General features: G+C 41.2%; 1 protein-coding gene across 3 annotated transcripts in view; it reads right to left on the reverse strand.

Annotated features, from left to right (window-relative positions):
- The window catches only part of EMID1 (EMI domain containing 1), a 74,408-nt gene continuing 61,859 nt past the window's right edge, over positions 1 to 12,549 (reverse strand). The window contains exons 15-16 of one of the 3 annotated variants that reach the window (XM_066603815.1): positions 6,141 to 6,231; positions 772 to 1,051 (exon numbers count right to left, since the gene is read on the reverse strand). In XM_066603815.1, coding sequence (XP_066459912.1) covers positions 918 to 1,051; positions 6,141 to 6,231 — 225 coding nt within the window. In that variant the 3' untranslated portion in view covers positions 772 to 917. Of the gene's footprint in view, positions 1,052 to 6,140; positions 6,232 to 9,385; positions 9,471 to 12,549 lie in introns of all 3 variants that reach the window. The other 2 variants (XM_066603816.1, XM_066603814.1) reach the window with 2 other exon arrangements.

Raw genomic sequence — 12,549 nt, forward strand, 5'->3', positions numbered from 1 at the left:
TAACATTCAATAAAAAATGTTTTATTTGTTTATACAACTTGTTTTTCTTATTGTGGATTTCAAATAATGCATGTGTACACAAGAAATAATATTACACATCCTCTTATCAACATTATCACACCAATCTATATTTTCCCCTCTTGCTTTTTGCATAACCTTCTAATTTCTTCTATTTTTTTTTTATACGCAAACTGGGTTTTTATACCAAACCCAGCTTCAGGAATGATTGCAGCCATGATGATAATCTATCAATAGCAGTTCTTGCTCATGATCTAGAGTAACTAGAAGTTACTGTATCATTCGACTAAATGTCCACCAAGCATCTTCTTGGCTATGATTTGTGTATAGCATTTGTATTGTCATTTAGATAGTTGGAATAACTCATTAATAGAAAGCAGATTGAGCAATTTCTGGTGTAGTAGTGTACGGTTATGATAATCTTACGAGTTGATATCCCTGTAGAAAATACCAGTAAAAGCTACAATTACATTGTAGGCAATAATTTAAATACCATGCCCAGGTTCTTCAAGAATTTCCCTATATATTTACCTAAGACATTTTTTGCAAAATCAATGACACTAGAATCCTTTTTGTCCTGTTGTACCTCACAACTTGAAATGGTAATGCTTTCCATGTTTCTAGACTAATGTTTTCAAACCACTATGCAGGGAGTAGACCTAAGCCTGAGACTTCTACACATGTATGGCTGGAGCACAGATATGGTAAAACCACAAACATGGATACCTCATGTGAATTCATGCAATAGTATCCTTAAATCTCGACTTTTAACATGTCTCCAGAAAGCCACAAACCCTTGAACTTGCCCTTTTTTCTTTAAGAGTATGAAAACCATGTACAAATATGAGCCACAGTGCATATAAAAGCCTAGTAAGATTGTCAGTGGCATAATGTAATAATCAATAGCTCTCATCTTCTTCTTCATCATTTTGTGATGGTAGATTTCTGTGAAACAATGGACCATTGCGCCTTCCCCGGTAGAATCCGCTGGCACCCGTTGGTGAGGGTTCTGTTCCAGACCCTGGGTCTGTTTCTAAATTGAGGGGAATAGAAGATGATAATGAATCAAATGTAAACTCAAGATGTAATACAAATACAAACTCTTGATATTCCTATGCCCCTCAGAGTATACCGTGCGGCCTAATCTTTTGGTCCCTATGCGCCCAATCAATGATGAATATATAAGGTACCCAAGTAAGATTTTTGATTAATACAGCCTTCTGAAAGAAAACACTTTTATGTATCAACTTATCTAAAAACTATTTTGCGCAGTTATTTACTGAACAGCTACTTATAATTAAAGAGGTTTTTCGAGACTAAGATATGGATGACGGGTCCAGAACGTCTTCCGATCCTTTCACTTTATTTTACATTTTGCTATGTTGTGGTCTTTTGCAAAACTAAAAAAAATCATTTTTTCCCCTCATCATTCTGCACTCAATACTGTATAATGACAAAGTGAAAGAAGAATGTTAGAAATCTTTGTAAGTTTTTAATATAAAAAAAAATAACATTTTGCATTGCCAAGTATTCAGCCCCTCCGGTATGATACTTGCAGTTTAGCTCTGGGGCCTCCCATTTCTTTGGACCATCACTGAGATGTTTCTACATTTTGATTGGAGTCACCTGGGGTAAATTCAGATGACCGTACACACCCCTGTCTATATAAGGTCTGACAGCTCACAATGCAGATCAGCCAAAACCAAGGCATGAGGAAGAAAGAACTGTCTGTAGAGCTCAGAGACAGGATTGTGTGGAGGCGTAGATCTGGAGAAGGGGACAAAAAAGTTATGCTGCACTGGAAGTTCCCAAGAACTCAGTGGGCTCCATAATTCTTAAATAGAATAAGTTTGGAACAACCAGGACTCTTCCTAGAACTGGCCGACCCAACAAACAAAGTGAACTAAGTAATTTGGGGAGAAGGGCTTTAGTAAGAGAGGTGACCAAGAACCTAATCCTGTGTTGATGGAGGAAACGTCCAGAAGGTCAACCATCACTGCAGCACTCTACCAATCTACACTTTATGGCAGAGTGGCCAGAAAGAAGTCTCTCCTCAGTAAAAGACATATGAAAGCCCATCTGGAGTTTGCCTAAAAGCACCTAAAGGACTTTCGGAATGTGAGAAACAAGATTCCGTGGTCTGATGAAACTAAGATTGAACTTTTTTGGCTCAATACTAAGTGTTATGTCTGGAGGAAACCAGTCACTGCTCATCACCTACCCAATGCCATCCCTACAGTCAAGCATGGTGATGGTAGCATCATGTTGTGGGGTGTTTTGCAGTGGCTGGGACACATAGACTGGTCAGGGTTGATGGGAAGCTGAATACAGCATTATACAGAGATATTCTTAATGAAAACCTGACCCAGAGTGCAAGGGACCTCAGACTAGGCAGAAGGTTCATCTTCCAATAAGACAATGACTCCAAGCACACAGCCAAGACAACACAGGAGGGGCTTAGGGACAACTCTGTGAATGTCCTTTAGTAGCCCAGCCACAGCCATAACTTGAACACAATAGAATACCTCTCAAAAGACCTGAAAATGACCGTTCACAGATGGTCCCTATCCAACCTGACAGAACTTGAAAATATCTGCAGAGAAGAATGGCAGAAAATTCTCAAATCCAGGTGTGCAAATCTTGTGGCATCATACCCAAAAAGACTGGAGGCTGTAATCCCTTCCAAAGATGCTTCAACCAAGTACTGAGTACATGGTCTGAATAATTACGTCAATACAAAATGTTAAATTTTCCTTTAAAAAAAAAGTCCAAAGATTTCTAACATTCTGTTTTCACTTTGTCATTATGGGGTATTGAGTTCAGAATGATGGGGGGAAAAAATGTGAACTTTTTTTTTCTACTTTGCATAAGGCTACAACATAACAAGATGTAAAAAAAAGTGAAAGGGTCTGAAGACTTTCTGGAAAATAGCCATATGTATATTCAATCTGGAATAAACTTTTGGAATGCTGACATCTACATTGTATATTTGTGCAAATTTGACTTATGGGTGAAATAGTACCTTATCACCTGGGATGGTCTCTTGCATTGGCCTATTTTTGGGACATTTTGTGCCTTTCTCAATCTCTTCTTCTGTGCTATCCTCAGGATAGGTCATCAGGGGACTGCAACTTAGGACTCCTACCAATCTGCTGTTTGAAATGGCCACTTCACTCCATAGTAAGGACAGAGCTATACATTTTATAGCGATTGTGTCTGCTATAGCAGCTCTATTCCATTCACTTGAATGAGACTGAGCTGCTCTTAAGCCAAGTGACTAGAGATGAGCGAACGTACTTGTTTAGGGCGATTTCGCAATCGAGCATCGCTTTTTTCGAGTAACTGACTACTTGGGCGAAAAGATTCAGGGTGCGGGAGGCAGCGTGGTGGAGCAGGGGGTAGCAGTGGGAAACAGGGGGGAGCTCTCTCTCTCCCACTCCCCTCTGCAACCCCCCGCTCACCCCCGGCACCCCCTGAATCTTTTCGCCCGAGTAGTCAGTTACTCAAAAAAGCGATGCTCGATTGCGAAATCGCCCTAAATGAGTACGTTCGCTCATTTCTACAAGTGACCAATAAACATGATGTCACCGGCCTGAGAAGAGGTCTCTTCAATCAGCTGATCAGCGGAGATCCAGCGCGTATACCCCCAATTAATTAGATATTGCTGAACTATACTATCAGCAGTATCTTAGTCCTGCAAAACCCCTTTTTCCATGGACAAATGGAACCATGAACATGTAATCTACAATCATCGGATGATGTCAATACCTAATTTTCAGCAGTAGGATGAGGCAACATTAAGTAATAGCGGAAGTTTCTTTGCTTGATGCAATATTGCAAAAAATAAAATAAAATACTAATTATAATATTGAAAAATTGTATTAAAAATTGAGTGGGTAGATTCCATAATTACAAAGATGGTGAATACTTAAGTATATTTAAATCAATAGATTTGACTTTCTCCAAAAGATATTGCACCTGGACCTGCCAGGCTATATGCTGTGCACAATGTAGACACTAATGAAATCTTCACAGAGCTGTCCACATATTTCAAAGGTTCTACAAATCATGAAGTGTATCTGGTTGCATGTTCGTTCAAAGGAAGCAGAATCCAGTGATTAAATACATTGAGTTCTCCATCTATAGAAATGCGGTCTAATTTTATTTTCTCCAAGCAAGATACAGTTTGAAGGGGTCTGTCAGCAGGTCCCATACAGACAGCAGAGCGCTCCTGTGCAAGAACATTAAATGGGCCTATTGCTCTCAGCATAGTAAAGCTTCCCCTATATCCACCATTATTGTAACCTGAGAAATTTATGAACTCCATCCTGTATCTAATAAACAGTAGGAAACTACTAGCTGCATTAAGTTTTAGATCCTTTATGTGCTATTGTATGATGTATTTGAATGAAAGAAGTAATGCTTGTGCGCAGTATTACAGTGCCTAGTGGAGCACACCATTATGTATAAATCTGACAGAAAAATCTCTGCATGCCTCCATGTAAAATCAGAGACATACATAGGTACAGTATGACCCCATACACCTACATTGCTTGTATGGAGCAGTAATGCAGTCATGTGCATTAATCATTCCCTATATGTAGGGCATTATGCTTTTTTTTTTCTATTAAATTGTCATTCCTATGGAACCATTATTCTCTTGTTTTGAGCAGGTTGTTCTTTTATGTTACTTCTCACTACAGAAATGTTTGGTAAAGCTTTTGCTCAAGATCAAGCATAAATGTAGAAATTCCTAAATTTGACTAGGCATTTGTATGTTCACCTATTAAAAGTAAAGCGTCATCCTTGGCTGGGGCACCTATGCATGTCTCTGTACATGCTATGTTGTCACCGCTACTGTTGTATCTTGTCTCCACCAGAAGAATTGGTGGAGACAAGCTGCACGCCAACAACCAACTCCTACAACTTCATTGGCTGGGCCGGAGAATCTGCTGGTCTGTGCTCCTAGCTCTACTGTCATAATTCCCCCAGCGAATTTCTTCTCTTCCAGCTTCAGCAGTGTAAGTTTACCCCTCCTCCTCATCCATTGCATTCCCCCGCTGTCAATACGACCAGGCGGCAACCCCTCAAGCCGGCACCACTGTGGACTCGTAGGTCCACAGTGATACTTCCCCCTACGACCTTCCCTGCTGGCGTTGGCGCTGTAGTCCCCATCTATCCCCCGTGCTCTGCTGCATTCTCCCGCTGTCACTGCCCCTGGCACTCTGCCTTCTTCTCCCGTCCCTGCTCCGGCGAAGTCGGTCACCCGCTGCCAGTCTCCTCGCCAGCGTCGCATAAAGCATTCAATATGTGATGGCATCGAGTAGACTGACAGCACATGAGCCAGGAAGGGGACAAGGGAGAGCGGCAGAGTGTCACTGCCCCCAGCGCTCTGCCTACTTCTCCCGTCCCTGCTCCGGCACAGTGTAGTGCAGAAGCCGGTAAGGGCACCTGCAAGGATTGTGCTCTCCTAGAAGTATGTACTGTGTAAAAATCTATTAAACTCTAGTAAAGGACCTGCTGACAGTTACCATTTAGACGAGATAGAAGTAGTCCACTTAGAATTCTGGGACAATCATATGAATATAAAATAATTCTAGTTCCTTAGTTTTTGGAAAATATTGATTCTCCTATTACTTATTTATCTTCATGTATTATTATTTGTCTGCTTTTGCTGACATTGGTACAAATTGTACTAGTGAATCCATGACAATAGTTTTAGAATCCAATCCAAACCAAGCCAAACTCTGCAGCGTGCAGTTGCCTTAACACTCATGCTTTGTAACAAGACTATACAGTGAACATGCAGACTTGGTGATCTACCTTATTACATCACAAGGGCTGTAATGTCAGCTACACACCTTCTGTGTAAAGACTGTGATAATGATTGAATGCATGGTAGTGTCGCCATGCATCAAAAGTCATAATCTAGAAAATCTATGAATTGCGTGTATATATTTATTGTATTAAGAATTAACACTCTTTATTGCCCCAGCAAGCAACTGTTATGTCAAGTTGAACTCGGCCCAGCTGCATTTCCAGCCCATGGATACAAGGGAAGGGAGAGCAGAGAATGTTTGCAAGCAGTCCATCAGCAAGGAGCAGTACATGGCTATTGTTACCTGGCCACATTATGTACTCAAGCAGAGTGACCCTTTTAACCAGCAGCTCCAGCTGCTCTTGAAGCTGGAGAAAGGAGGCTAAGCTGACCACCTGCCAGACCGAAAACAGAATGGGACAATGGACCAAGGTGATGGAGGTTAAGAGAAATGCGGAGAGGGTGTGAATACAATTGCAAGGAGCTGTGTAGGAAGATAGACAGAGGAAGTGAAGGACATCTTAAATAACTGAAGTCATAGAACAAAGAAAAATGCATGAAAAAAAGATAGAAGGGGAGAGGAAGAATAAAAGCAAATGAAGAATGATATGAAGACCAAAAGAAAACCATTTCTTAGAGACCTTATTATTATTAACCCTTTCCAATCCACTGTCTGACGTCTAAAGACATTATGATTTAAGACTGTACAGCTTCGATGTTGGAAGACATCCGTCGGGGTTCTCTTTCTGTATATTACCAGCTTCTCTGCTGTTGGAGCCTATCCAACATGTCACCTCATGCAGTACTGGCTTTAGCCAGCAGATAGCGCCATTTTAGAACAGCAGGAAAAGAGTAAGCCTCCTAGGAAAACCAGGATACAAATTGGATTGGAAAGAGTTAACCTGCATAAACTATGATCATGTTTTGTGCAAGGGACAATAAGGTATGTAAAAACTGACTTCTCAAAGAATATCAATCAAATATGATCTAAGATAATCTACTAGAGGGCAGTGTAAAAAAGAAATGCCATCCAAAAATAAACTTTGCGAGAGCTCAACAAATTGTGGTGCATTAGCAACCGGATCAGCCTCTTTTGTAAGGATATATATATATATATATATATATATATATATATATATATATATATATCCTTACAAAAGAGGCTGATATAGTATATAGTAGAAATTGTAGAAATTAGGACAAGCAACAAAGAAAACAGAGGGCAGTAATTCACGGGACAAAACTTAAAAAACACAAAAAACAAGTTAAAACTTGGTAAAGTATCTAGAAAACAATGAGGCACTCAGTAAAATTATGGCCTAGGTACTATGCTTAAATTTTGTTATAGGCTAATGCTGATGCTTATACCGTGCTGGTTGGTTTTTACTACCATACGACTACAATCACACCTGTGGCAGCTTTTCATGCAAGTTTTTAAGCCAAAATTAGCAGTGGATTCAAAAGGAATGGGAAATATAAAGGAAGGACTTTTGCTTCTTCTGCTAGGTTTACTTCTGTCTACGGTTCAGAAAACTGCATCAAAAACTGTGTTTTCAGCCTTACAGGGTTTAAGAATAGGGCTGAGTGAGTATACTCGCTAAAGCACTACTCGCTCGAGTAATGTGCCTTAGCCGAGTATCTCCCCGCTCGTCCCGAAAGATTCGGGGCCGCCGCAGCTGACAGGTGAGTTGCGGCGGGGAGCGGGGGAGAGCGGGCGGGAGAGAGAGATCTCCCCTCCGTTTCTCCCTGCTCTGCCCTGCAGCTCCCCGCCCCGCGGCGGCCCCCGAATCTTTCGGGATGAGCGGGGAGATACTCGGCTAAGGCACATTACTCGAGCGAGTAGTGCCTTAGCGAGTATACTCGCTCATCCCTATTTAAGAACTATTAACTGTGAATGTCTCGTGCTGCAATTTAAACATCATATCAGGAGCTACATATATACCACAAGTAATAGCATTTTGAGGGCATATGTGAATAATTTTGATTGCAACTAATCCTTTATTTCTTTGAGAAGTTTTAGGTTAACATAATGTATAAAGAGGTTGTCCGAGCTTTAACATTTTGCCAGACAGCAGATCAGTGTACAAAATAAAGACAAAAACACCACTCACCTATTAAATGTCCCACTGCTCCAGCGCTACCTATTCAGTCCTGGAAACTGCTGCTGGTCATCATGTGACCACTGCAACCAATCACGGGACAACCCCCGTGTTCAGTTATACTCTTTGGAGATAAGTGCTGCCAGAAATGTCTGGCAGTAGCTTATCCCTCTCTTCTTTCAGTAAATATGATCCAGCTGAGCATGCATGTTTAGGGGGAGTCGTACAACCACCGTTATGTTATGTGTAAGACTTCATGAAGGACGTGGTCTTTACAGTTCTCTTATGTCGGTGGATTGAGACATCCTTTTATTACACGAAGACCTAGCTGCCCACGTGGTTGGAGTTGGGCCTGGGATGATCCGCTTGTATGCTGGGTGACTGCATTTTGAAAGAGGTGAGATGTGGTAACTTCTCATGGGACAACGTCTCTGACGAGACAACCCCTTTAAGGTAGCACAACAGATTCATGAATTGTGAATCTTTTCAGTGTAGGTCTAAGACGAATGGATACTTCAGACAGCATACAGTTACATCTCTCCATGCCCGATGTCAGAACGAACAGGAGAGTACGCCGGAACAAACCCTTGCATTGAAAAGTTTGCACTAAACACTATACTTTCATATATGATACAGATCCCAAACCTGCTCAAGATCTTGTAACTTGGAACAGATCTAGCAGATTCCTAAGAGCTCATTCACACAGGCGTATGCAATTTTGGTGCATGAATTATGCAATTATGTTCTTACTGCATGCCTAAATGCAGAGGCGTAACTTGGAGCTCCTGGGCCCCAATGCAAAACCTGTAACAGGGCCCCCAACTATAATGCTTTATTAATAGTAGTGGACTTCCTATATGGAGAAGAGAGGCCTTATGGGCCCCCTAAGGCTCCTGGGCCCGGGTGCAACCGCATCCCCTGCATCCCCTATAGTTACGCCCTTGCCTACATGTGTATTTGCCACGTATGTTTTTTCTGCTCGTGTATTCAATGTTGTTTTACGCTCACCAAAAAACCCGAAAGATGGATCAATTGATGTCACTGTTATTTTAACCACTGTCTCCTGCCAACATGCATAAAAAAATGCAGTAAATACACATGTAATTTCATATTTGCTGCATTTTTATGTGATCTCATAAACGTTAATGGGCGATCGCGGTCCGCAATATGGAGTAAAATAGGACATGTGATTTTTTTTAATTTTTTTAAATTTTTTGTAGGTTCTTAAAAATGCAATGCACATTAATGGAGTTTATACAGTCCATATTCTGCACATAAAAAATATGTACACAATGTGGACCAAAAATACGTTCGTGTGAATGAGTCTTTAGTCTTCGCCTAATAAAGTCCACGCCTCATTTGTGACCCCCTCCTCCATTGTCATGTGATCTATTTCTCCCATTGCTATTTTCATTTCCTCCCTCCTCTTCCCGCATCGTCACATACTCACCGTGAATTCCAATCATTGTCTCCAATATTAAAACTCTCTCTGCTAAAATCTTCAGAGCTTCTCTGATCTGCAGCATCCTTTCCCCCTGTACAAGCAAGAGACAGACACAGCTGTGAGGGATTAACCCCCTCCCACCCAGATTTGACCATTTGAACGTTTTCACTATAGCGTTTTACATGGCCGTTTCATCTTGCATTTTTCTAGGAAATAGTGAGAAGGCATCTCAGGTGGGGTAGAACCATGAAGTGTTTTGGGAGTCCTCTGTACAGGGCAGATATGCTATATGTGCAACCTGTGCAGCTGTACTTGACCGAGTAATTACAGGGCCCACAAGTAGCTATTCATTGCATGTTAAATTTCTTGCAAGGGCTTGAGCTACACAATTTTTTATACTTACAGGTGGATTGTAAAAGAGACATAAGGGGGCGCTCCAAGATTAGCTGTTGGGGATCTGCTGCCTGTGTCCACCCCTACATTTACGTAATCTGTTCCTTCTCTCTTTTTTTTTTTAGAAAAGTGCAAGATGAAATTGCACACCAAATCACCAATGTGAACCAGCTCTTTGGGATTAGTACATTGTGCAGTTGCAATTATAGTCAAGACAGTAAAGTGTTAACCATGCCATGGATTAGTGAATCATGTAGGCTCATTATACATTTTTGGAAATGAAAGCATAAAAGGATTACTGCAATAATTTTCACTTGGATCAACCAGTTGGCTTATAGCATATAGTCATATCCCGCCCTAGAAACGTAGTATTACCACTAGGGTTTCTGTAAATTAGCTGCCAAAGAGCAATACATTTTCCTATGTATTCTGAAAACACAAACAGAAGATTGGTGGCAAAAAAGACCACAAGATCCATCTATACTATTTCTTTATTATTTTTTTTTCTTAGGACAGATAGATATTATCCCAGGCATGCCTGCATTTACTTTCTGTTGATTTTCCAACCACATCTGCTGGAAATTTGTTCCAAGCATCTACCACTCTTTCAGTAAAATAACATTTTCTGACATTACATCTGACCTTCCCTCTAACTAATCTGAAATTGTGCCGCCTTGCTCCAGTCTTTAGTTTCCTAAGATAACACTTCCACCCTGAACCTTATGTAAACCTTTATATTGTGATCATGTCCCCTTTTATCTTTTCCACTCCAGTCTATTTAAATTAAGTTCCTTGAGTCTTTCCTTATAAGTTTTAAGCTTGAGATTTCCACCATTTTTGGGCCTGTCGTTGAACTCGTTCTATTTTATCAATGTCTTTCTGTTGGTGAGTTCTCCAGAACTGATCACAGTATTCCAGATGTGGTCTCTATACAAAAGGATCACAATCTCCCTCTTTCTACTGGTTATACCTCTAGTTTTGCAGCCAAACATCGTATTTGCTTTCTTTTGTAGCCTGACCGCATTGTCGACTCATTTCAGAAATCAGAACCCCTAAATTTTTTTCCTCCAAGGTCCTGGCTATTACAGAACTGCCAATAAGATACTCAGTCTGAGGATTTCTTCTCCCCAAGTGCATTATTTTCATGATCCATGTTATACACACCACCAAGAGTATCAACCCTATTACACACTTTTGTGTTCAGAGCAAATTATAGTTATAAAGAAGTTATAACTTACTAGAGAGCAACATCAGATGCAGGCACACTAAGCATATAAAGCCGAGGGCAGTACACGTCACTACACTGTGCCTGCCCAGTGACATAAGGTATACTCTCTGTGGCATCATGTGTGTAATGCACATGTGCCCAACGCTGCTGGAAGAGGAGCCCCAGACTCGGGTCTAGTTATAACTCCTTTTTCTAGCTAATGCCACAACAGACAATTTTTACAGGGACATCTTTAGAAAGCAAAAGCCCAGCTGCATAATGGCTGTAGGTGGTTTAGTGGCCCCAAAGCTACTAACTGTTTGTTTTTTTTAAAGGGGCGTTTCGGTGTAAAGCACATTTTACTCATCCACTGCATAGGTGGTAAATGCTAGATCAGTGACTGTCTGACCACTGGGACCCCCATTGATCACTAGAACTGATGACCCTGGTCTCCGTTTCCCCCAGCCAGAAGACACCGGCTTAGAGCGCTTTGATTAAAGCAGCAGTCTGGCCCGCATCTTGCCATCCCATTCAATGTCTATGACATGGAACTGCAGTGGAGTTAGGGAGCCGTCAGCCTTCTCCCTCTTGTCATTACTGTTCTGCCAGCATAAGTACGCCATAGTGCGCAGTATGTATTAACAGCTGCCTGCTCCTCCATCCTACCGCCACTTCCTATTCTGAGTTGGGTGGTACTCTGTAAAGCTGTTGTAGCACTGGTCTGCTGGAGTAGGTTAGGTATGATTGGGTGTGCTTGGGTGGCGATTCTGTGTGATTAAAGGTGTGGTTCAAGAGAAAAAATTGCCTAGTACATCTCTCTTTCCATTTATTAAAAGTAGTGACATATAACTATGGGGGCACTCAGATTGGTACAATTATTCCGTGAGCATTATGTAGGCACATCATTTATACAGCTTAAAGTTTGGAGACACTAATGCAGGCTGGAAGAAATGTTCATGCTGGCTTAGCTTGAATAGAGATGAGGAAAATGAGAAACGGTTATCAGAGAAGGCAATACCTGTGAGTCATAGGATATAATTGTGTATTTTACCTGTCACTGTGTCTGATAGTCAGAGTAAACTGACAGCTCCTCTCCTAGCCTGCTTCCCTGTTGTGAATATGCATCCACTGTCTTTCCACTAAGCTATTACAAAGGGCTCTATGACAGTGATGGTGGAGGAGATTAGGAGGGCAGAGAGCAGAGAAAGCTACTATTACAGAGGGCTGTAATTCACTCTGGATGAATTTTCTGCTCTCATCAACAGTGAGGGGGAACAAGACCAGCAGCTACTCAGAGAGAGGACGGAGGGATAGCTGTGTAGTACTGAGTGGGAGTGGTTATTGTGCTTGTGTGCATTCATGATAGACCAGCTGATCAGTGTTGGGAACACTCATGAGCCAGGAGCTTGACAGTAGAACAGCCTGAAAACCACATATGAGGCTTTCTAAATGCATAAGAAGGAAAACTCAATGTAAAAACAGATAAGTGGACCATTTTTTTCAGGGACGTTGTAAGATATGTGTATATTGATTTTTTATGCACAGAGGTTTACATAGCCTTTAAGAGGTA

This window comes from Eleutherodactylus coqui, chromosome 5, assembly GCF_035609145.1.
Source record: "Eleutherodactylus coqui strain aEleCoq1 chromosome 5, aEleCoq1.hap1, whole genome shotgun sequence".
NCBI classification, from domain to species: domain Eukaryota; kingdom Metazoa; phylum Chordata; class Amphibia; order Anura; family Eleutherodactylidae; genus Eleutherodactylus; species Eleutherodactylus coqui.